Below are 25,782 nucleotides of genomic sequence, written 5' to 3'. Positions count from 1 at the left end.
CTTGCGGATTGGTTGATTGTTTGGTTTCACCGTGGGAAACTTTGGAAAGCAGATAGTGGACTATGTAACATACTTAACCTTTTGATGTGAGTGTGAGCACACAAAGAGTTTACCACGTACAACTTCTGTTGGCATAGGGTGATAAAGATAGGAAAAGGGAGAGGAAGTTATATACATCTTGTGCAGATCAAGGTTTTCTATTTTTAGTGTTTTGCTAATGTTTGGAAAGTACAGCCTCCGTTCATGGCAGCCTCGCATATGTTTCCTTAGTGCTGTTTCAAAAGGGGGGAAATAAATATGGGATTCTATTTCGTTGTGAAAATAGTAAAATCACGAAGATTTCCCCTTTTTCTGTTGGTGAAACCTCAATCGCACTAGGCACAGATTCCTCTATTCCAGCTATTTGTGCCAAGGCAAAGCGCAGAGCCGGAGCCTGGAGCTGCAAACCCAGGAAAACACAGTCTGCTACTGAGCCCTTAGGTTGCACAGCAGCAGGGAGACCTGGGTAACCAGTGGCTTTGCTACCCCACGTTCAGGGGCCTGCCTACCCAACTAGGGACTTGTCTGTAGAGAAAGGGGCTCCAGACTGGTTACCCAGGGAAACAGTGCCACATTGCTTTGCTAAAGCTCTTCCTTCCACAATTCAACCGGGGTGTCTTACAGCCCCTACCCACAGTCCTGATGAACGGATTATTCTCTCTAGCAGTTATTACATTTGAGGGATTTTTCTAATCTAAATTTTATGGATTATTAGAGAACAGTAAGAGGCTGTTTGTTCACGCCTATGATGAGCTGCTCCAGACTCCAAAGAGTGGGGCACAACTGAGCAGGAGAAACAGTGGTAGAGATTGGAATCCATGGAGGCAGGCTGTGGGCAGAAGGGTTGCAGTGGTCCTGAGGGTGGCAGCTGGAAATTCTGGGAAAGAGCAGTTTGTGAAGAACGTGGAGAACAAAAGGGAAAGAATGTTTGCAGGTTCCTTGCATTCTTCCGAGTGGGCTTGACTTGTTTTTGTGCTTCTTGGATGAGAATATCCTCCGAGGCAAATGTAAGTGTGTATTTCTAGAAGAGATGCTGATAATAATCCCTCATTAATGAATGGTTCTGTGCAGTCTCCAGATAGTATTGTGGCAGGAGGTTGAAAATGATGCTTTGCTAATTTGCGATTTCTCTGTATTGTAATTATTCTTTAATTGAATGTGTATTAAGCTCTACCAAGGTGCTCCGAATAATGCCAGCTTTCAGAACTCTCAGAAGATTTATAAACACCAATAAATGAAAAGTTCCAGTACCCCTCGGAGGTGGTGAACATATTCGCTCTTTCTACAAATGAGAAGTGAAATAGGCTGTGCTCAACTCTACGAAGACTGAGGGTGGGAGCTGAGAACTGTTGAGCAGAGAGAAAAGTATTTTCCATGACTTGGAATTGGATTAGAGTGTATTATTAAGGAATTATGCCTAAATGTGCTTAGAGTTGTGAGGTTTTAATTAAATTGTTCCACTCACTCTTAGCATTTGGGTTTGCAACAGGCTGCCAAAATATGCCATTATGTTTCAAATTTTGTGTAGAAAAGAATTGGAAAAGAGACTGAATACTTGGTACCCAAGAATTTAGATTTGTTCACTTTATGGAAGGTGCTAGGGATGCACCTTCTAATAGATGTTTCAGATACATCTACAACCAAAGATAGTGTAGGTTCCCTTTGAAGCCCGATTCTTGCTTGTTTTTATCAACATAGCCTTTCCCTGGACTTTTCCTTTATACAGTGACCATTTCCTAGAACTTAGTTGATACAGTTACAAAAGGCCTGTCACATGCTTTGCCTTCTGCCTGGTGAGTCTCCTGTCATCTGGTCTCCAAGCTATCTTTCCAGGTTGTGATGTTATTCTCCGGTTTATTAAGTGGACACCAAAATGAAGAGGAGACAGATTTGCTAAAGTGTATATGCCTTTAAATCCTTGCCATTGAAAGCCAGAGGGACTTAGATTGCGCTTTAAGTGTGAGCAGCAGATAGAAGACTGCAGATCTGAAGAAGTTTGAAGTCAGCTATAAACCTGCAGATCTGATTGAAGAAAAATGTGTCTTAAAAAACAACAACAAAAAAAAAAAAAAATGGCTGAAAGATGGGAAGGCAAGGCAGAGTGACCAGTTCAGGTTTTCATTTTTCTTTTGTTTCATGTCTTTTTTATTCACACAGACTCAGCCATGAGCCATTGCAGGGAGTACAGTAGGTCTTTGATTATCAGTGACTCTGAATAGTCTGTGAACAAGGAAGCATCATCCTCTAGGATGGTAAAAAAGTCACCTGTCATGGTTGCCCGTCTCCTTGTAATGTACCAGCTCTAGTCATGATTGTTGGCTACCTTGTAGAATCCCACTCATTCCTAACTAAGGCAAGATCAAAAGAGTGGTTTTCTAATTGGGTCTCAGACTCACTTTTTATCAATGGTATCCTTGGGCATAAAAATAGGAATTCCTGTTGGGAGTGTTAATATAAACTATCTGAGTACTTCCTAAAATATATGTGATTCATACCATGTGTTTGTTCCCACATCAACACTCAGTCCCATGATGCAATTACCCGTGCCCACTCTGCTTCGTCATGGGGCTGTTTATCCTTCAGCTATTCGAATCTGGGAGCAGGGCCAAGCATCCTGCAAGATCTATACATGTGCAGAGTGATCACACATGGCCCTTTGAATCTGACCTTGCTGTCTTCTCTCCCAAAGCCGTCTTGTTGCCCGCCAGTGCATTGTCCTCCCCCCAGAGTCTCCCGTTCTTCAGCTGAGCACCTTAAATCCTGCTGTCCGTTCAAGGCCAAGACTTCTGTCCTGTGTCCTCACAGCCCTGTCGTATTTTTATTCTTTGTCTGTCTTCTCTAATTTTGATTTTATTTCCCTTTCATGTCCTTTGTCTCATATGTTTTCCCATGTAAACTCTGTCTTCTGATGAGATTTGTAGATAAAGCCACACTGGGAGGACTAGTTCTTCGTTCTTTCTCCATCCTCCTCTTCCTCTTCTCCATCCCTTCACTTTCTTTTGATGTCTCTTTCTCCTTTGCCATCTATGTTTTTGTCCATCCTGTCAGTACATTCTGAATATGTAATAACACTTAGAGAAAAGTGAAGAAAAACTACCTTAAATTAGGTATTGGTTGTCAGAGAGATTAGTTCCAAAGCTAGGGTTTCTTTTGAAATTGACAGTCTGTCTCTCTCTGTGTGTCTTTTTATCTGTCTATCTCTGTCTCTCTCTCTCTCAGTGTGTGTGTGTGTGTGTGTGTGTGTGTGTGTGTGAGCACACATGTGCAGATGCCCATACAAGTATGTGTGCATGTGTGTGGAAGCCAGAGATGAGTGATTCAAGTAGTAGAATAACTGACTGGACAACAACAGAACTAACTGGCCAGTTGTTTCCAGGAATTTGCTAGTATCTGCCTCTCCATCCATAGAAACCTGGTTTGATATAGGTGTTAGGAATCTGAATGTTGGTCTCCATGCTTCTGGGACTTATGCTAACCTTATGTCGACTTAACATACAAGCTAGAGTTATCTGAAAGAAGAAAACCTTAATTGAGGAAATGCCTTTATAGGACTCAGGTGTAAGGCATTTTTAAAATTCATTATTCATGGGGGAAGACCTAGTCCATTGTGGGTGTGTTCATCCCTGGAAAAGTAGTTCTGGGTTGTATAATAAAACAGGCCAAGCAAGCTGTGGAAAGCAGACCAGTAAGCAGCACACCTTCATGACCTCTACATCGAATCATGCCATGCTTGAGTTCCTATCCATTCTTTCTTCAGTGATGAACAGGACTGTGCAAGTATAAGCCTAATAAACCCATTCCTCCCCATGTTTCTTCCATCATTGTGTTTTATCACAGCAACAGTAACCTAATTAAGAAACGGGGAAAGAATTTTACCAGTTTAGCCATCTCCCAGATCACTGGAGCTTTTCTTTTCATGTGACTACATTTATAACCTCTGTCTTAATAATTTAGGAAGCTCTGTAGTTCTCTAAGGCTGCTGGGATATTTGCTGAAATGTTGCTAAAGCTTTCCTAAGTGTGGCCACCTCTCTGGTGACAATGTCAGTGCAGAGTGCCCATTTAGGCTGGATGCTTTGGGCTAGATGCCTGGATAATGACTCCTGCATGCTCAAGGGATGATTCTCAGAAGGGTAAAGGAAGTTTGGTAAAGAGAAAATGGCGCCTAGACTTGAGGTATTTTTTGGGTAACCAATCCACCTATTATAGCTTGCAGATATTATTTCTCTAATATTTAAACAATTTGTCATAATAAGATGTGATGAGTGCCTTGCCTTGTCCTCTCTTAAGTGCTTGCTGGAGTCCAGTTTCTCCTTATTGCTTCCTCTTCTTTTAAGGAGCCAGTGACTCTTAAAGAATGGGCTTCTTGTAGAAAAATTTTGTTACTGAGTCTACTTGAATGTGTCAAGTTGAATCTGTAATGGCTATAGTTCCAAGAATCAAAAGTAATGCTTAGTTTAAATGAAACAAGAGAATGTCGTCAGAAAAAGTAAGCATAGGTAAAAACGAATTAACTTAAATCCTTTATACTTCCATATTGGTGTTGGCCCATAGGCATAGACAGAGCAGCAGTTTAGCACATCCAGCCTTACATTGCAGATGGGAGGCTTAGACAAGATAGTGCTTTTCCCAGGATGAGATGCTCAGGCTAGCTCTCCTCTGAACCCATCTGTCTTGTTGCACACATAAAGTTCTGAGGTTAGTTGGATTGGTAGGAAGAGTTGTATTATGTGTAATAATATGTCTATGTAGTTGGTCATGCTGGGACATTAACTTATTTGGTTATGAAATTCAAAGGACAGAGCCACTGCACTGTCTCCTTTTCTTTTAAATGGGAATATTGGATTCAAGGTACTGTGATACAGGTCTCGGTGTCTCATGATTCTTACATAGATAGATGACTTAATTAAACTTTGCATTTTGACTGGAAGAATTAAGATAGTGATAGATATGCCCAGTCTGAATCTAAAACTTATGGATCAAGATGCTAAGACATCTACAGAGTTCATGTTCCACTTAGGAGTAGCCTGAATATAATCTTCCGTCCTGTATTTTGCCATTTGAATCCCACCAATTAGACTGGGTATGAGTGAGTTTTGTTTTCTTGAATCCCTTTCTTTTCAAGTTTTTTTCTTCTAGAAGAGGGAATAAAAATAACTTTCCTGTTTGTTTTGTGGACTTCAGATTCTTTGAAGCAAAGTATATGCTTTGGCAGTAGAGATGTTTCATAATATGTGTTGGGAGAGTGGATACCTTTTAGTGTTTTGGCATTGTTAACATGCTGTTCTCTTATGAGAATTTTATTATCTTGAAGGAATTTGCCAGAAGTATTTGCCCCCTGCTTTATAGGTCTAATGTTTCATTAGCTACCCTTCCCCTTTCATGATAATCATTGTTACAGAACATGGGATACTTGATCTCCCATCATGCTGGGGGTATGGTTTATCATGAAAGATCTCAGCAGAAACATTTGAAAGGCATCATCAACCTTGTAAATATCCAAACACTAGAACATGTATGAATGTGACTTCAAAAAATATTCAACCCCAGCTTATTGACTTTTTTGTATCAGAATATACTTAAAAGTTACATCTGCAATGAAGTTGTTGCAAACCAAAGCATTTTTGGCTTTGTTGCTACTGTGGACAAAGTATCCATTATGTAGATAACTATTAGCTAACTTTTAGCAAATATAAGTTTATTAATCTCTACTACTTTATGACAAGAATGGGAATCTAAGTTCAATGTTTTAAACTTACAAAGATTAGATTTACATATCAAATCTTCGTAGTCTAAGTCTAGAATGTTTACCAGTGTTTGTTTTTGGTTGGTTTGATGGGAAGCTGCTCTTTAATTAAAAAGAAATAGACCTTATATTAATTATGTCCTCAAATTAATGTATATAATGATATGTACTGTATAATATGTAATTGGTCATTAAAGTATATAAATATGTACTATGTTTTATTGATTACAAGAAATATGCCTTCTAGTTTATCTTTTTGGGTATGGCCATCTTTTTATCTCACATAATACTAGAATTCTTGGAGTTATTAATTTTAGTAATTTCAATAGGAAAAGTGATATAGTTGCATTCATGTTGACTAAAGAACAAAAATAGACTGTAAAGAAAATAACAGAAACATGATTATGCTTTGCTTTCATTATAATTTTCCTGATTTTCTAAGATGAACGTGTTTCCTGTTCTTAAGTTGTTTGGGAAGCTGTTCTTTTCTTAGTGTTCCTACAGAGAAGTGCAATCCAGGTCATTGCATGTCAGAACCCAGTTGGCATTCTTTATGTCTTGCCTAAGGAACTTCTTGAGAGCCTAAAGTATAATTTACACATTACCCTATGGAACATTTGACCTTACTTTATTTGAGAAGTTTTTGGATTGTTTTAGTTCTGCTATTGAGAAATTACAAACACACCTGGGTTATTAAGTCCCACTTCTGTGATGTGCCTAGTCATGTCATGACTAAGCCTGACTAGTATGCTTAGTCAGATCCTGGGGCCTTCTAACTGTCAGTGACTTTTGTCTTCTGGGTGTGATATTGCATGTTGACTATGATTCTAGGAAACCAAGTTCCAAAGGTAAGTTTTTATAATAATACCTTTAGTTTTTAAAATTGGAAAATAATGATATGGTTGTTTTTTTTTTTCCTTCCCTCCTTTTGACTATAAATTGTCCTTTTTTAAAATTCAAGGACTGTTTTTTCTTTAATTGTTGAGATACAAATACATGTGCACATATCTGTCTGTCTGCATCTCCCTGTCTTTCTGTCTCTGTCTTTTTCTCTAATCACTAATGCACTACTTCCTCCTGCTCCTACACTTCACAATGAAATGAATGCTTAAACCTTTGTGCTATGCAACATCAGATCAGTTCATACTCTGATAAACAGTGAATAGTCTGATTCGTCTGCAGCCAGTGAAGCCATAGTTGTGTTAGGCAAGGACTGGGAGTGGACACCAAAGCCCTTTGGTGGAAGGTCTTTGATGGGCAGATTTTCGGCAAAGTTTCAAAGTAGTTTCTTTCATATATTGACTTTAAATATACGGGGATATTTATATAACTTTTACACTAGTAGTAAAGAATGGTAGAACCTGCTTGAATTAAGTCAACCATCTAAGTTAGAATCACAAAATAGGATTTCTAAGTCAGCTGACAAGCTTCATGGTGCGATATGCTTAGAAAGTCCTGTGTCATTCTTGTAGTTTATATCCAAATTGTCTGATCTGAATCTAAGAATCAAGTAAATTCACTTCATTGAGTTTTTATAAGATGACCTGGACCAGGAAAGCTGGCATTTGATGCTTTATGGGAATAAACAGATCCCACACTTAAGAGTGTGGCCTCTGATCCTATTTTGAGCGTAAATTAAGAATCGGAGATGGGAGGATTGCTAAGGTAAACCAGTGCTGACACTGGAAACAAAAATGTGAATATGCAGGGATGTTGTATGTGAGTATGAAAATATGTAGTATGTGAATATGCATGTATATAGTATGTAGTGGGTGGATATGCAGTTATGATGTATGTAGGATGTGAACATAAAGGTATGTCGTGCAAACAACATGCTGAGTTTCTTGGCCATGATAATACTGACAATATTCTGGCCTTTTGAAGATCCAGCAGGCTGAGATGGTATCAGTTCGGGAGTGAACGTGTTTATTAATAGTTTAGCTGCAGCAGCAAGTATATTTCAAAGAAATGGACTGCAAATTGGATGAAATATTGAATTTGGAGAATATATCTATGAGCAGAATTTTATTTTATAAAAGTGCTTAATTTCCAATGAAAATATTAAGTAAAAGCAATGGACAAACAAATGTTACATTTCTACTTTCCTTAGTGCCAATGCCCCATGTCTTTTTCTCTTAGTTGGTTAGCAACATATGAGCTAAAAGACAGTTCACCTTGCTTAGTCTTTTGGTATAATCTGGCTTTATTTCTCTTGCATGCCATATGTTTCTGATGGGAACCTGTCTTTCATATTCTGTTTTTATGTACTTGTCAGGGTGGAGTCATCTCCCTGTAATTCTACTACCTAAAATTACATTTTCCCCCAAATGTCATAATAAGCCTCAAATGTAGCTCCTTGAGCTTTAGTTATTTACATATATTTCTGGGACAAATGGAAAGGACTCTTCTGGTAGTTAATGCAAAGTTTGTGGAGAGTTGAGTTAAGGGTGCACAGTGCGTGGATTCCCTTTCAGCCCTGGCTTTTGTCTTCTTGTCTCATTCTTGTAGTGTAGCCACTACTGCAGTGAGCTCTGCATGGGTGTGACACGTGGGGACCCGTGTCCTCCTTTGCCGTCCTCACTGTGAGGCGTCTTCTCTGTAACCACTCCCATCTCTTGACTGAAGCGTGGGAAAATTTTAAGTCATGCAGCAGTTTTAGACAAGAGCAGAAGCTTGACAGATCTGAAGGGAATTCATCAGAACAGTTCCATGCAGTCCTAGGAGTCACGAGCAGTGGCCCACACTGCAGATGAGCTCAGGCTGGCCGTGTGCATTGCCTTTCATTCCTCCTGTTCCTGCAACGGGAGGTTTTGGGATCAATTCTCTAATCAACTTGCGTGCAGGCCTTCTGACATAGCATTGTTTCACAGGAAAGCAGGACTCACACCCTGGGATCTCTCTGCTGATGACTGGAAAGGGTGGAAAACCATTATTACACTGGCTACCTTGTTTGAGTGCCTGAGATATCTAAAACAAACCTTATGAAAGTGCCAAGGGCTCCTCCCAGTTCTTGTTTGCCTCTGGTAAGCTGTGTTACCATTATCTGACTGGTAGAACCATAATGAGAATGTTGGTAAAGGTGTAGGACTCTTTCGGCTGCATTTTTAGACTCTTTTGCAAAGAGCAAGGAAGGACATAAATCTGAAGATTCTGGGAGCAGATGAGCGTATTAAGGATAGGGTTTGTGTGGGAACCTTGACTATACTCTAGGGGTGGAGCCAGGATCTAAAAGACAGCTTGGCAGAAGAAGGTGTCTGTTCCTTTTTCATAATGGGGATCAAATGTAGACACAAAGCTATTATATAAGGTCAGGCAGGGGCAGCTGGGGGTTGTATCTTCAGAAGCCACTAGAATGAGGCTAGTACTTGTTAATCTATTGCATCAACCTAATCTGACAAAAGGAACTGGGTATACGTCCCATCTCTCTAAAGAGCATAAGAGACTGGAGCCAATGGAGCTCTACATGCTTGGACTGATCACACTTCACTATTAGTCATTTCACTGTATAGCTCAGGTTAATCCTGTGACTTGGGTCTTTGTGGTTAGAATTCTATGACTCAGGTCATAAGTGGTTTATTGTGTGTTATAGGAAAGTGCAGAAGTTGAAGAACTGATTATATCCTGTCCCTTTGCTGGTACCCCAAGGGAATACTTAATGAGTGATGCTTACCTCAAGGAGAAGAATTAACAATAGTTTTATTATGCTTATTGATTTATAGTTACTGGTTGTCATAATTAATGCTATTTATGAAAATCATCATGATTGTAGCACTTTACAGTTTACCAAGTTTGTCCCCATCCACTTTCTTATCTGAGTTTTTAAGCTAACCTCTGTCTGAGTTAGGGTGGGGGATGGTCTCTTCCATTTCCAAGTGAAGAATTTGTAGCTCTGGGAATCATTGAACCAGACCCCAACTCAGCATCCTTACCAATTTCTGTCTGTGTAAATGCACTCCTCAGATTTTTGTTTATGATGTTTTAGGAGCACAGACAAGAAAACAAATTCACTTGGTTCTCAGTATTTATCCTGGGGATGGGAGTGTTCTGCCTTCTCTTTGGATGCCAGCTTCTGCTAAGTAGAATGTGCTCCTACCTCTCAAAAATTAAAAAAAAAAAAATTCTTCTCTTTTCAATTTGAGATTTCCATACTATTGAATTATGGGTAAATAGCAGATTCTCTAAGAGGCACATTAGTATTTCTCTACCAAATACTCATCAACCTTGATAGTTTAATAATGGGCCAGTCAGGTGGTTCACTAGGTAAAAGTTTTTGCTGTACAGGTCACATAATTCACATAAAAGTGGAAGAAAAGAATCAATTCTATAAAGTTACCATCTGACCTCCAATGAAGTCTAGGGCTTGTTGGTGCCTATATACATGTGTCCACATGAGAGCACATGAGCGTGTTCATGCATGAGCACACACCTGAACCTCTAACACTAATAATAAAGAAAATAATATTAAATTAAAAAGTTGAGAAGACTGAAGCTCACATTCTGACAAAGCACAACCAAGCTAATATACCACTATTTCCCCAGTGTGCGCTTGTGCAGGAGCTCCAGGGCAGTCCTTCAGCTTTTGAGATGTGTGCTAGCCAGCCTGATACCCATCTGAATGATGTACACTCGGGTGTACTTGTTCTCAACCGTTGGATTTAATTTTTAGATCATATATTAGAATATATATATATGAGATACATATATATCTCATATATAAACCTACTGCTTTCTATTATATCTCATGCCCCTAACCCAAAAGCAATTGAAATGAAAATGGTTACATAAAGAAAATTTTTGTAACACTGACAGTGTCATTATTTATAAATAAATTAAAAAAATACCTATTGAACATTTATACAGTTCAGGCCCTGATCGAGACTGTGGGAAATTATTTTGTCCAAAACAAGGTACATCTTTGCTTTCTTCAATCTTATGTTATTGTAAGGATGAGAAGACCCCTATCCAAAGAAGACCATGTTTAGATATGAGCTGACATGATTACAAAAATAGAGTGGATTGGGGCTATTTAAAGAATAAATTGCATCAACCGCATATGCCAGGGGGCAAAATCACAGACAACTATTTTGGTTAACTTGCTAACATGCACCCATATTTAACTTCTTTGGTTAACTTGCTAACATGTGCCCATATTTAACTATTTTAGTTAACTTGCTAATATGTACCCATATTTAACTTCTTTGGTTAACTTGCTAACATGTGCCCATATTTAACTTCTTTGGTTAACTTGCTAACATGTGCCCATATTTAACTATTTTAGTTAACTTGCTAACATGTGCCCATATTTAACTTCTTTGGTTAACTTGATAACATGCACCCATATTTAACTACTTTGGCTAACTTTCTAACATGCACCCATATTTAACTTCTTTGGTTAACTTGCTAACATGTGCCCATGTTTAAAGAGGTCTCAGACACAAGGAAGAGACATATTAATCTGTGGTACCATCTTAGGAGTTCATCTCCAATTCTCAATACACATGTAGCTGATCTTCTCAGTTTTCCTGATGTAGACAAAGGGGAATTAGAGTTCTCCTTGTGCTGACTACATTGAGTTTACTCATATATCAGAGATCCACTCATATTGTGGTACCATATTTAAAGAACGTCTATGGCCGAGAGAGAGAAAGTGGTGTGGTAGACAAAGCACTCAAAGGAAGGAAGGAAGGAAGGAAGGAAGGAAGGAAGGAAGGAAGGAAGGAAGGAAGGAAGGAAGAAAAGAAGGAAGGAAGAAAAGAGAAAAAAGAAAGAAAGAAAAGGAAGAAAACTAGTTCGCGTAATAGGTAAAGCATTTCTGCTGTTTTCCCAATCCCACGTACTTAATAAAAAAGAGTGTTTGCTTCCAAGTTTGTAACTTTATTGCCTCATTCTTCTTCCTATCTAGGGCCATCACCTTGTCTGTCTCCTTCTCTGAGCTGTAGGCTTTTCCCAGGTCTGCTCACAGTTGTTGAAAACAGCCATCACAATACTACTGTTCCCACTTCTCCTCTTCGTAATCCTGAGTGTGTACCATGGACCATTGGTAGACGAGTCCCATTGCTCCCACCCTCACAAATACTCACTATGCGTGCTTCCTGGGCAGCTCTGTGACCAGAGTCCTAAGCGTCGTCTTTCTGCTTCATGTGTTATGAGCTGTGCTTAGACTCCCGTCACATGGACATACCTACTGCCACTGTCCAGAGACAAGTCTTTCATGCTTCATGGTGCCCAGTGTGGAGTTTCATACTGGGCTGTGGTTTTCCTCCTTAACCATTGCTTCTCTGCTAAAGAATCAGCAGGACTTCTGAGTGCAGGGGGCCTCCCTCGCCTGTACTCATCCTAAAGTGCAGCCATTGAGGCATCACGTCTTGTACTCGAATCTTCATCAAAGTGTCTAAGTATACAAGTGTAGAAAAAAAAACATTGTAAGTTTTTGTGTTGTGTTGTTCTCTGTCAAAAGTGCTAATTTCTTTCTTTCCACCTTACTACGATTTGAAGAAACTTTAAAAAATAAAAATAGAAAAAAGAAAACAAACAAACAAAAGACAGGCAGTACAAGGGAGCAAATTTTATCCTGAGAAATTTGACCCCATGATGTTATCTATGGAGGCTTACTGAATCTGAATGTGTGTGTTTTTAGCAGGGAAATCCTGGAGGCAAGACCCTGGAGGAAAGGCGCTCCAGCCTGGATGCAGAGATCGACTCCTTGACCAGCATCTTGGCTGACTTGGAGTGCAGCTCACCTTACAAGCCTCGGCCTTCACAGGTGGGTGCTGGGCCAGACACTGTCTTCACTCTATCTGACAAAAGAAGTTCTTTTCTGAGAGCCTTTCATTCTTCTGTGTACCTCCTTCTAGCCAGTGGCCCCGCCTCCTGATCTGACAGCGTCGTATTGTGTGCCATAAGCTATCAATGAAGTCACCACCCTCTGGTAAAATCTCCCAGGTGGTACCAGACATGTACTGTCATGCTAAGAACATGACTATCAGCTCATACTAGTTAACTAGCAGTAACTTCTTAAACTTGTATTACCAGCGTCTTCCTTCATACTCCAGGGTCCTAAAGACAGCATAGCTAATTTCAATGCTGTGCCTTTTTTCTGAAGCCTCTCTTTGTAGATATCTATCTCATCATGCATTGTTGAGGTCTCTACATATATGACGTAGCATACATCTTCATAAAGTCATGCTGCATGTTGAAGAAACTTCTCCTTTTGTGTTGCTGTTAGAAGTAATGATCAATGTTACAAAGGTCGTGAGTCTGCTAACAGTGAGATTTCCACACTAAACAGAAAGACTGACTTCTTTGTTTTTTTGTCTTCCCTCCTTGCCTCTGACCCTCTTTTTGAGAGTAGGTCTTGGCTGCCCTAAAACTCACTAGTATACAGGCAAGGCTGTCTTTGAGGTCATGGCACTGCTGTGAGCATTTGTGAGTGGGTTAAACGGGCATCAGAGATCCTGATATACCATCCACGTGAAATCACTTATTGTGTTTCTACCGCAAGTGGTGCACTGTTCCTTTCCTGGTTTTGCCTACTTTAGAGCTTGAATCTATCTCTGCCTTTTCATTCATCATCTGTGTCTTTGAAGCTGGTGTTCCATCTCTGGAGAGTATCCCCTTTCTGGCTAAGTATTGGAATGGTCACATCTATTGCACTGCTTCTGTGTTCCTTGTTGCCAGTTAACCAGATTCTAGATGCCAAAGTTAGGCAGGTCCTTTTGCTAGTGTGTGGTTTGACCCTTAAAATGCTTTTGGCTTCCTAATTGACAGCACAAACATCTCCGTGTGTCTTCCTCTTATTGGTGAGTGAGAGCCATTGTATTGTCAGCGTTCCTTAGCAATTATAGAGCAGGACTGCTTCTGTGCTGTCCATCACCCATCACTGAGCTTCGTGGAAGACTGACGTGTCTTTCTTAGGCATACCCCATCCCCTTCCCAGCTCATGCAATGAGATTGGCACTTAGGTAGGGGACAAAAGGCAAAACAGAATAAAAGAGATGAACTCTCGCATATTTGTGTTGCCTCCTTCAGGCCCAGCAGTGTATGTGGACTCCATTTCTTGTTCATTGGATTAGCTTTGCCTATAGTGCAGGCATGGTGGCTTTTGTGGGGAACTCAGCAGAAAAAGGAAGTGCAGTGTGGGGGGCAGAGTCACCGGCCTCAGTAGTACTTGTCTAGTAACTCCTGTCACTGCCTGAGACAAACTGCAGCTGCTATGACAAGCACATGGGAAGAGGATGGGAGGGTTGTAAGAACATGGCAGAACCTATACAGTCTTTCTCAAAGGTTTGTTAATTCAGCCAGAGGCTGGGTGCTGTGGTATCACTGGAGACATACAGACAGCAGCCAGAGACTTCAGCCAGGTTGCGACCACATCCAGGGCTGTGGGAAGCCACTGTACCAATAGAGTTTGGCTCTACCATTTTATCTTGAGGGTATTGATGAGCTTTGATACTAAACTGAGATCTTAGCTTGTCAGTTATAGAGAGGAAGAAGTTGTCTAAGGATCTCAACCAGGGGAGAGCTAAAATTCATTCTGCACAGAAATGGAGAAAGCAAGACCAACTCTGAAAGATGCAGAGGACGGACTGAACCACTTCCTAGAAATGATGCTTATGCTATCATCTGACCTTAACCAATTGTATAATTCCACACAATCAAGTAAGTGCCACATACCTAGTTTCTTAGGATAGCAAGGCCACTTGCTGCCCCGAGACTCAGTTACGTTCTGCAAATTGTTTCTATGTGCTCCTTTCAAACTGGACTTTTGTTTAGTCTGTTCCCCCAGCCCCAGCTCCTGAGGACTTCTTTTATTGCTCTCTATTGTTCTTTTTTTTGAATTTTTCTTTTAATATTTTGATTACAGTTTATTCTCTCTTAACTCCTCTGAGATTCTCACCAGTTTGCTTTCTACCCAAATCCTCCTTCCCTTCTTCCCTCACTCCCTTCCATACTGTCTCTCTCTTTCTCTCTCTCAGAAAGCAAACAGGTATCTAAAGAAGAAAAAGCAGGATAAACTCATGTAGACACACACACACACACACACACACACACACACACACACACACACACATGCACATACACACACACAAAAGAATCCAATAAAAACACAATACCAGAAGATGATAATATATGCAAAGATTGTGTATGACATGGAAAGAGAGAAGGAAGAAAGGAAGGAAGAATAGAAAAGTCAAGCCCCAGCAAAACATTATGAGACAAAGGACCCCCAAAGATGCATTGTGTAAAAAAGACTATGCTGGGAGGTTTTTCCTTGATGTGATTTTATGGGACCATGTCTACACATGCTTCCCATAAAATAGTGAGCATTGATTGGTTTATTTAGCAGTGGTCTTAACTGTTTGAACATTGTTACTCTAAATGCACACCCATAGTTACTGACAGTTCCCTGCTTATGAAGCACATGCAAGTGTCTTCTCACTGGATTAGGGTATTTACATTTTACCTCTGATATTCAGGTAGTACACTTATTTTTGTAGACAAAGCAATCAAGACTTAGCTAGTAAGTAGTAGACGTTTTTGACTACTATGTGAATACAGCTAGCTGTACCCAAAGTTTAGACTATTGTTTCACTGTGTATTCTAAGACAAGATTTCAGACTTTGGTATTTATTTATTTTACTTGCTTTACTATTGGAAAAAAAACTAGAAAGGTATAAGTGACATTGTTCCTTAGGAAGCCCTTTCCCACTATAAAGCAAAACATTGATGAGGTTGAAGTAATTAGTAGGATGACCTCTAAGTTAAATAGTTTGATAATTACACTGATGTCTGCTCGCTGTGCACCCCTTTCATTCTCCAATCAAAGCACAGTCTACTCTATCCTTTCCAATTATTCTAATTTAGGAAAGCAAGAGTTAATTAGGAGCTCCTGCTCATCCTTCTCTATTTTCTTCAGTCCAGGCAACTGAAGTGGATATGTCAGTATTTATTGGCTAACATAATTATATGCTGTGAGAACAATAATCACACACTTAAATATTAAGATGTGTGCCAAGAACAGGTGATGTCTGCTATAGACCATATTGTGCTGGACTTAAAAGGAACCCGAAACATCCTCAGAGAATGGCCTCTCATATCTAACTTTGATGTTTTCTATTTTTGAGGCAAAACAGATTTTAAATTCAAAACCTGGTGAGTCACCTGACCACCACAAGTAGGCTACAGAGTTTATGGTCTGTCGCTCCTCAGTAGTCATTGTGATTGCCAAGTCTGCCTCTGAATCATTTGTGCACGGCTACTTAACTTATGATCTGCAGAAAATGATGCATAATGTGTAATGTTTGTGCAGGAAGAGGTCCCAGGGAGCAGATTCACAGAACAGCTTTCAAGGTGCCTCTGCTCTGGACAAATTTTGCCAAAGCCTTTTCCCCTTTTTTTTATAGAAGTATCTCCCAGCTTCAGGTTGCCCAATGGTAGTTCTAATTATTTCTTGTGTCTGTTTGATGATGTGGCTTTAACTCTTATGTTGGAACTATAAAGTCATGTGTCACTGTGACCTGGCTCTAGGGAATTCCTAAACTTTGATGTCAGACAGAGAGGTGATCTACAAGGAAGCACCTTGCTGTGCTTTTAACTTTGCCATGTGTCTCATTATGTTCTGGAACTATTCAGAGACATTCTGTAAAAAAAAAAAAAAAAAAAGTAAACAGGATGTTAACACTGGGCCTTTCAGATTTAGTGAGCATCTCACTACATGGGCCTTGGTTGCATCTGTTCTCGAAGGACACTGGATTTCAGAAATTATAACAGTGATTAAAGAATCTCTTGTTTGAATTATAGATTGTTTCTCATAGTAAGGTAAATGATGTAGGATTTAGAAAAGAATCGCTGAATTAAAAAAATCTAGTGAGCTGAGGACCTAGTAGTGCAGAGGAAACAGTAGCGAGAGAGCAATAGTGTTTCTGACTGTGGTGGGTCTAGATGGATTATCTTTACTAAAATTTGCAGTGTGTGTATGTGTGTGTGTGTGTGTGTGTGTGTATGTGTGTGTGTATGTGTGTGTGTGTGTGTGTGTGTGTGTGTGTGCATATAAACCATTTATATTATATGTCTGGTATTTCAACTGTAAAATACTTTTATCAAACTTGACATGATATAGGTCATATGTTTATATTGTATAAACTAGAAAAATCAATATAAAAATATTTTTGTCAACATTCCCAAGAATAATATATTGTACATGCATAATATACAATATATAAATTATCCTTATGTAGGTATATGCATATATAATAAATATATACCTCTACATAACTTTTGAGAGTTTACATGGTAGATACACATATTTGGACACTCACCCACACATACATACACAGATACACACACCCAAAATACTACAAGAAAGTAAACACACAATTTAGCATTAAGAGTTAAAACTTGGAAATATTTTATACTGCATACTAGAGAAACGTTTTAGAAGATTGGTCATGAGAAATGGAAAGAAATTCTAGGCAAAAGGCAGGCCCAAGATGATCATAGAGTAGTAGAGCTTGTGCGGTTCACAGAACATTTGGCTAAATTTGAAACATAGAGGTACAGATGTTTTATCACCGTAGGGAAAGAGTATGGCTCTTGGTTGAGTAACTATTTTCATTTTTTCTGACCCATAAGCGAGCATTTCTCGGTGACAGCACCAGCCAGCAAGCATAGCTCTTGTGTGTATCTTTGCTTTCTTTTTTATTTAAACTGAACAACTTTATTTTAAAAAACAAAGATAAATGTGCAGATTTTAAGCATTTTTGCATAAAAGTATATGAATACATTTTTGTCACTTTATTTTCAAAACACCATTTCATGGCACTTTCCTTGCATTGTCTTGGTGGTTTATCAAAGGATTAGATGTACCAGAAAGGAAGTGCAAAGGAAACCAGAAATCATCGCATGTTATCTTTCCAGATTCCTGTCCCATCTCGTGGATGTCCGTGGTCAACAGTTTCAGCTTAGAATCTTAGTGGGAACCACGCTGAATCCAAGCTGATGTGTGTCTTTTAGAAGATGAGGGTTGATTGTCACCTTAGGATTATCTTTTCCCTTCTCCAAAGAATCCGTTCTAAAATGCACCTCCTGATTCTTGTTCTTAGACTGCCTTTTCTTCCCATGTGGTATTTGTTAGCGTTGGAGATGGCATGTAGGTTGCATTTTTATTGGATTGTATTAATGTTCCACTGAAGCTGAACATTTCACAACATTTTTTCAATCATAAATACATTGGAAAATATTCAAAGGGATTTCACTGTTGTCAGTTAGACTAGTGTAATATTGCAAAACTAAAAACTGTCTTATTTGGGGTTGAGAAATGGTAGAGAAAGCATGCACCCTAAGATGTTCTCTGATAGTTCTCCTAATACCCAGATAAAGTGATAGGATAGAGGAATGGCTTTTCTTTCAATACTGCTTTCCCATGGACTCTGGTCCTGATGCATAGCTCCGAACCCTGGAGATCCCTTCACCCATGGCAGGACTGACTTTCATTATGGGGTGACACTTGATGAGCTCTTGCATGAGGGTCACTGAAAAGACAGCTGTGATTTAAAGGTTGAAGTTTTCAGCTCTACCTTCCATCCTCTTAGGTCGGGAGGAGCCCAGAGGTTGACTAGATGCCTCTGATGAAGGCTATAGAAATCTTAAAGATGGAGTTGAGAACACTTAGTAGTTGTTGAAGTGACTGAGGCGTGTCCATGCTTAGCTGTCCAAGAACAGAAGCTTCTGAGCATAGGACCTTTCTAGACCTAGCTCAGAACACCTCTTATATGTACCGTGTCATTTGTGTCCTTTACTATGGCATCTGTATTTTGTTGTCCACTGAGTGAAGATGTTCCCAGAGTTCCTTTAGCCACTTTATTTTCTGGGACCACCGAGTTGGATGGAAGTCACACAGAAAGGCAAACAACCTGGTGCTCAGTTTTTGCAATTGACTTGTGTATGCACAGCCTGTGAAACGTATGGTCTGTACGAAGGCACATGGCCTCAGAATTGAATTGAGCCCTTGGTTATTCATCTGGTGTCACGTGGGGAGAAATGCATATGAAAGTGAAGATTTAGGTGAGCCACACATTCAGAGAACACAAGTACATTTTCTCTTGTCAAGTAACAGGGAAGAGTTGAAGAGCTTTTAGACACCAAGGTTATAATGGGTCTACCCCTTGGCTTCATTGTCTCCAAGTCTGTAAAGCTAGAAGAACACCCTTCCACAACCATGCATTTCATTACTTTATTTAAAGGTTATTTATTAGCACATGTCTGGGGTTTTCTTTCAAACACGGAGTTTTAAAGGTTGCACCCACTATTTATGAAGACTGCTTGTCCTGAAAAACACCAACTCATCCTTTCAGGGACCGAAAGTTGCTAAGCTTTCTCTTTGGCCAATTGTTGTCTGCTTTCATGGCAGCCTCAGCCCTCCCACACTGGGCGCATTTCATAGAATGGCAGCTTAGGAGGCAAACTGAGAAACCGTTCAGGGGTGGAGAGGCTGCACTAAAGGATGTTTATTAGGAATTCACGTGGCCTGAGGTATTAGGTACAGTAATCAGGGTGGAGCTTTGTGGGGCCCTGGATAGTCTCTTCCCTTGTGCTCCCAAGTTGTAGCTTGCAAAAGTCAGGAGCAGCTGCAGGAAAGATTTATTAGTAATTAAATGTTTAACATTTCATATTATTCACTTCAACCCTAAACGTGCTGACTACTGGGAGTTTTCAACTGCACTATGCATAATACTGTGTGGGGAGGCACGCAGTCCTTACAGACAAAGGATTTTACTTTGGGGGAGGGGCGACTGGCGTCTTCTTGGGAATTGTGCTATGAACGTGGTATTTTCCTTTGGTTGGGATAGTGCCTTATCCACCCGTCTCACATTTTCCTGTGAAACGTAGAGGAGCAGAACTTGATTAGTTGGGAATGGATTCCTCTGTATATTTACACGATCTACTTACTGTAGCTGCCTTTGAGAATGTGGTAAAAGACGAAATCCTTTAGAAATGTCATGTGGAAGATATTAGCTGAAATGCAATAAAATGAGATGTGAAAAATAGCCCTGTAGAAGAAAAGGGGATGTGCATTTTGCAGTGCCTGTGTTTAGAGGATCTGGATTATTTTGAACCAGTCTGTACCTGCCAGAAGACCTGAAGTTAACAACAATGGCCTGGGGCGGACAAGCGGTTAGCTGACTCAGAGTTGCAAGCTAAGGGTTTGATGCCGGGCAGTTAATTTTTAGATTGCATATAATTGCACCTCCTTAACATTTACATCTTTTCTTTCTGTTGAAAAACAGACAGTGTTTATGTCTGTGTCATATGTGATCAGCAAAGTCAAATGTAGCTGTTAGAGTTCATGGTAAATGAGATAAAATGTAACATTTAGAATAAAATGTTACCACTGCCCAATCTACCTTGTATCCCTACAGACATAAATGCCAACTTCAAGTATTCTGTGTAGGCTATCTCCTCAGACAGTAATGTCGTTGGGGGAGCAGATGGCTGTGACAGGTGTCACAGAGCACCCACTCCACTGAAGTCCAGGAGGTTTTGCTGCGGAACCTCAGCTGGTCTCAGAGTTGCTTTTCTCTGGGATTTTCGGGTTAGACCTTGATGAGTCCTTGGCCCATTCCGCCAAATCACTCAACCCAGTCGTAAGTTTACAAAGCAATGCACAAAGCTGTCCCTTTCTTAAATGTTCCTATTTTATAGCAGCATCTTAGTGGAAATAATTAGCCCTATGACCATTCAGAAGCACACATCACGTTTGCAAAATTAGACTGCTCTTGTCAGAACGGGTTTCTCTAATGTTTCCTCCTCTCCCACTGTTTAAATGTCTATTTTGGATTGCTCAGAATCAACACAGTCCTTTTCTTTTTCTATTCTTTTGAACAACAAGTAAGGAACTCAAAGCAAATCCAGTTGCACCTTTTCATATAAGATTAGTAGACACAACTCCAGATAACAAGTAAGATGTGTGTGTGTGTGTGTGTGTGTGTGTGTGTGTGTGTGTTTTCAGAGAAAACAGTCTCTAATTGCCTAAGGTCACTATTGTGTCCATTTAGACATGCTTTCCTTTATTTGGTTTATAACCAAAGTAAAGTATATTGATGGTTTCTATGGACTGATTACTGATGGTTGGAGCTGTTTAATCACCAACCTTATGCGTCATCATTGGACATCTTGAGTAGCTCACTGGCCATCCAAACAACTCCCCACATTAGAATTTAACTGCAAAAGTTGTTTTCATGATGAAGAACAATCGCTGGGAAACCCAAACACTCTTTTGAGTTGATACTGTAGTTTATAATATGAAATTTAAGTTAGCTATGCTTTGTCACTCTGACATACCTGATTCCTCACAACTTGGATGCATTATTACTGTCACCTCTGTATGCCTTAACTTTTCAGTTACTGTGTATATGTGAAAGCCATGAGAAAGCCATGTGCTTTAGTATATTAGGTCATAAAGAACCACAGTGAAAAGCAAAATCTTTATACATCTTACCTTAGAGGATATGCAATGCAAATGTGTCCATGTAAATGATAAATTAATTTTGAATTACAAAAAAAAAATTGTGATAATTTCCAGAAGACCTCCAGGGAAGGTCAAGTTGTCATTTGTCTTAACACAAAAGAAACATTCAAGTTCCTGTTTGTTCAATTAACCAAGGAGAGTTGTCATCTGCCAGCCCTCTCCTAGAAATATGCTAGAAATCCTGTCTCTGGGTGAGGTGCCACGGAGCCCCATCTGTGTCTTACTTTTATGTAATAAACATGAAATTGAATGGTGGTTCTATAAGGACAACTTTATGACGACCGCTGGTCGACACGAACTTCCTAGTTTTCTTCAACATTACCTTCTGTCATTTGAAGGCCGTAGGTATGTTGAGAAGATGATCTTACTATGAGCGTTACACACATACATGATGCCTCTTCTCTTATTATTGGGCTGAGAAAAAGAAATACATGTAGAGCCTTGTGTGGGGGAGGGGTGGGTTTGAGAGTGAGAATGAAAGGGAGGGGGAGAGAGATGTACTGTATGCCCTTTCATAGGGCACCACTCACCTACATTTCTTGCCATGCCTTTTAGTAGTTCTTTGAGAATTTCATGCGTGTTGGTCATGCTCACACCCCTTACCAAACCTTTCAAGATATCTCCTTCCTACCCAACTCTTTGGCTTCTTCCCTTAGTCAAAACTACTTTGTGCACCTAAATTCCCTTGTCCACTGAAACATGGTGGCTGTGTCAGGGGCTTCACTCTAAGAGCAAACTAACCCTTACTCTCCAGCAGCTAACAATTACCAGTAGCTCTTCAGTTAGGGTTGCTACTTAGTGTCCAGCTTTCTTCTCCCTGATGGGATTTGCTTCAGCTTGCACATGTCTTGTGTGTGCTAGCACAACCACTGTGAGTTCATATATTCAACTTCCCTGCAGTGTTCACAATAGACTTTTCCCCATGGCCAGCCACTGGCTCTGGCTCGTAAACCCATCCCCGCTTTTGCAATAAATTCTACACCTTTTTGAGGAGTGGGTGTGACATATTTTTCACTAATGGAGGTAATTTTATGGTCTCTTATTCTTTGCACTTTAACCTGTTGTGGGTGTTACAATATTGTCTACTACAAATGGAAGCTTTTTTGACAAAGGGCTGACAGATGCATTAATTTATAGATAAGTTATTCAGAGTTGTTTCACTACTGTGTCTGTTTATCAGACAAACATTGTAAGTTTCCTCCTAGAGGTAGTAATTTGTGTAGCCATGCTGTGTCCTAGCCCGATCGTGATGGCGTTAATTTGTTTGTAGAGTGGCTCTTAAATCCAGTCAGAGAGAGATTGGTAAATCCTATGTTTTTCGTGCTGCTATTAAGCTCTTTAAGTGAGAGTGAACTTTATTTAGATATGTAAGACTATGAAATTGTACATCCTGTAGGCTTCATGTAAGTAAGAATTGACTCATAACTAAGTTTATATATACATAGATTATAAGCAGTAAGTTCATTAAATGGCATCCTAGGGAAAATAAAATATGTGGCTTCCAGTGAAGTGATGAATGTGATGTTTGGATTATTTGAAGTATGCAATGTTATGTAGTTTATAAATTTCATGAAGTCATTTTGTGAGCCGTCTATTCCAGCTGTAACTGGAAATTTTCTAATTCTATTTTGATATATACTGTGCTTGGGGAAATAGTGGGATATATATATTGTTTGGGATGCTAGGCTCCTTATTAGCAGCGACTCCCCATAAAAACAACCTAATATTTGCAGAATCCTGATGCTTTTTAGGATTTGATAAGCTCATCCTGGAATTCAGTTGCATTTTCAATGTGTTTGCAAATATAAGGTAGTTTAAGATAAAAAAATGGAAGAGGACTAGAATAATAGCATCTAATTTCAAGTGTTATTCCAAATCTAGAGGAGTCAAGCACTGGCCTATGATAAGTAAATGTATTAGGACCACATATTTTGGAGTCTAGAAATGATCGACTATGCTATTGATGATTGATTTTCAATATAGTTTTGAAATATTTATAGGTTTTAAAGATAGTTTTCCAGCAAATCATGTTGGAGTAGCTAGGTTTCCATATCTAAAAGACTTTATGACATATACAAAATTTAATGTAAGGTAGGTCACTAACATAAATGCAAAGCCTGAAACTATAAGACCACTAAAGGAAAACATAGGAGCAATGCTTGTGACCTTGGATTAATGACTGGCTTCTTACATGTGGCTCATAGAGCATAAACAATTAAGATAACACAGAGAAACCGGAATTCATGGGAATTAAGCATTTCTATTCTTCATACTTCTTACTTTGGGCTTTACTTCTGTGAAGGGACACCACGTGCATGGAGCTCTATTTCTTGTAGTTCAAAGATTTAGTCCATTATCATGGCAGGAAGCATGACAGCGTGCAGGTGGGTGTGGTTTTGGGAAAGGAGCTGAGAGTTGTACATGCACCAAGAAGAGAGAGTGACATGGGCCTGGCTTGAGTATCTAAAGCCTCAATGCCCTCCCTCAGTGACACACTTCAACAACCTATTCCAAATAGGCTACACTTCCTAATAGTGCCACTCCCTGGAGAGCAAGCATTCAAATCTGTGAGTCTATAGGGTCAACTACTATTCAAAGAAAAGAATAAGATGACAATGATGCCATCATAGAATTGAACAACTAATGCACAGCTAATGCACAGATTAGTACAGACTACTCATATAGCATACCTATGAAAGAGTTTCAATTCCACATGTATTCAATTGTGATACCTCCATAAGGGTAACAGGCTAATTCAAAGTTGGACAAAAGATTTAAACAATGTTTTCTGAAAAAATTTCACAAAGACAGGACAAGATGTGAAACCATTGTTATCAGGGAAATGCAAATCACTGTGACTCTGAGATACCACTATCTGTTCAATAAAATATCAGATGTTATTGTTATCATCATCTGAAAGCATTCCACAGGCTGACAGCAGGAGAAGACAATGTAAAGTGGTTGGATAACTCTGGTGTACTGTAAAAAGTATATGCATTTCTTGTCAGTCTGACAGCTTCTAAAGCCTTAAGCAACATAGCAACACAATCAGACTAGTTTACTTACATGCATGGGTCCAAGAGAACTCACATATATGACCACACAGAAACTGGCTACATTGTGTAATCTTAGCAATATTATCCATAATATCTATGCTGATTAGTGCATAATCAAAAAATACATATCCAAACACTTTAATATGATGGTATAAGGTACATGAAACTTTGCAAACATGATGGTGTTGAAAGCAGCCAGATATATGTAGATTGGACCATCTATAGACAAAGGACACATAGATCATGTTGTGCCTGTGTCTGGATGAAGGGTGAGTGGGGGACCTGCTAGCACCCAACTGATTATGTTGGGAATGCTGAAAATATTCTAGAAATATTGATATAAACTGCATAATTCCTCTGATATACTTAGTCCCATTAAATTTTATGTTAAAATATTTAATTTTATTCCTATGTATTGATTGTTTGCCTCTGTATATGTGCATGCGCTGTGTCTTTACTGGGTGTACTTGGGGACCAGAAGGAGTGGGTTAGATACTTGGAAACAGAGCGACACGTGGTTAAAGCACCATGTTACTACTGTTACCTGAGTCTAGATCCTCTTCATCATCAGCAAACACTCTTACCTGCTGACTCATCTTTATAGGCATAAAGTTCACTTTTTAAGGGTTCTTTTTTTAATAATACATGAATTACTGTACCTAGAAGGATGTGAAGAGAAATGTTGTTTTGTAGAGGGTTCTACGAGACACAAAGGGCATTGGGAAACAAGCTGCTCTAATGAATTCGTAGTCTACTGAGTAGGCAGAAGGAAAAAGAACAGGATTCTGCTGCCTGGACTTAAGGAAGAGGAAATTTTCCAGGAAGATCATAGAAACGCTGATCACACTTATCATACCTTATGGGGAAAATCATCTGTATACACAGTCTGGCTTTCCTCCACACTCAGAAACGACCAAGACCAGGTTTTCCCCCAAAAAACTAGGAAGACCTGTGGCAATCCTATAGTAATTATCTAATAGTGATAACACTTGAAGTTCACTGTAGCTCACCTTAGTGTATGAAAAAAGATCATTTTTTATATGAAGTATTTAAGGTTTTGTGCTCTCTCTCTATCTCTCTCTGTCTCTCTGTCTCTGTCTCTGTCTCTGTCTCTCTCTCTCTCTCTCTCTTTGTGTGTGTGTGTGTGTGTGTGTGTGTGTGTGTGTGTGTGTGTGTGTGTCTGATTCTGTCTCTGTATCTCTCTCTCTCTCCCTCCCTCCCTCTCTCTGGCCTGAGTTAGTAATCCAGCAGATAATGTAGGATAATAGGCTTTTGTTTACTGGGGATGCACAATCATATATAATTCATGCTGTCATTCTTGGTGATATCACCAACATCAGCACATGAGGCAGGTGTCAGTGCAGGGACCTAAGTTCACGCAGGAAATAGAAAATCAGATATAACTGACAAAGATAT

The 25,782-nt window shown here is 39.5% G+C and overlaps 1 protein-coding gene across 1 annotated transcript in view; it reads left to right on the top strand.

The window, feature by feature from the left end:
• Positions 1–25,782, top strand: part of LPP (LIM domain containing preferred translocation partner in lipoma) — a 555,231-nt gene that overhangs the window by 257,392 nt on the left and 272,057 nt on the right. The window contains exon 7 of the mRNA XM_080919338.1: positions 12,422–12,547. Within this exon, the coding sequence (XP_080775464.1) occupies positions 12,422–12,547 (126 nt within the window). The remainder of the gene's footprint in view (positions 1–12,421; positions 12,548–25,782) is intronic.

Source organism: Micromys minutus (assembly GCF_963924665.1).
Source record: "Micromys minutus genome assembly, chromosome: 7".
Lineage (NCBI taxonomy): Eukaryota > Metazoa > Chordata > Mammalia > Rodentia > Muridae > Micromys > Micromys minutus.
The sequence above is the reverse complement of the archived record's forward strand: the minus strand, read 5'-3'. Positions and strand labels throughout refer to the sequence as shown.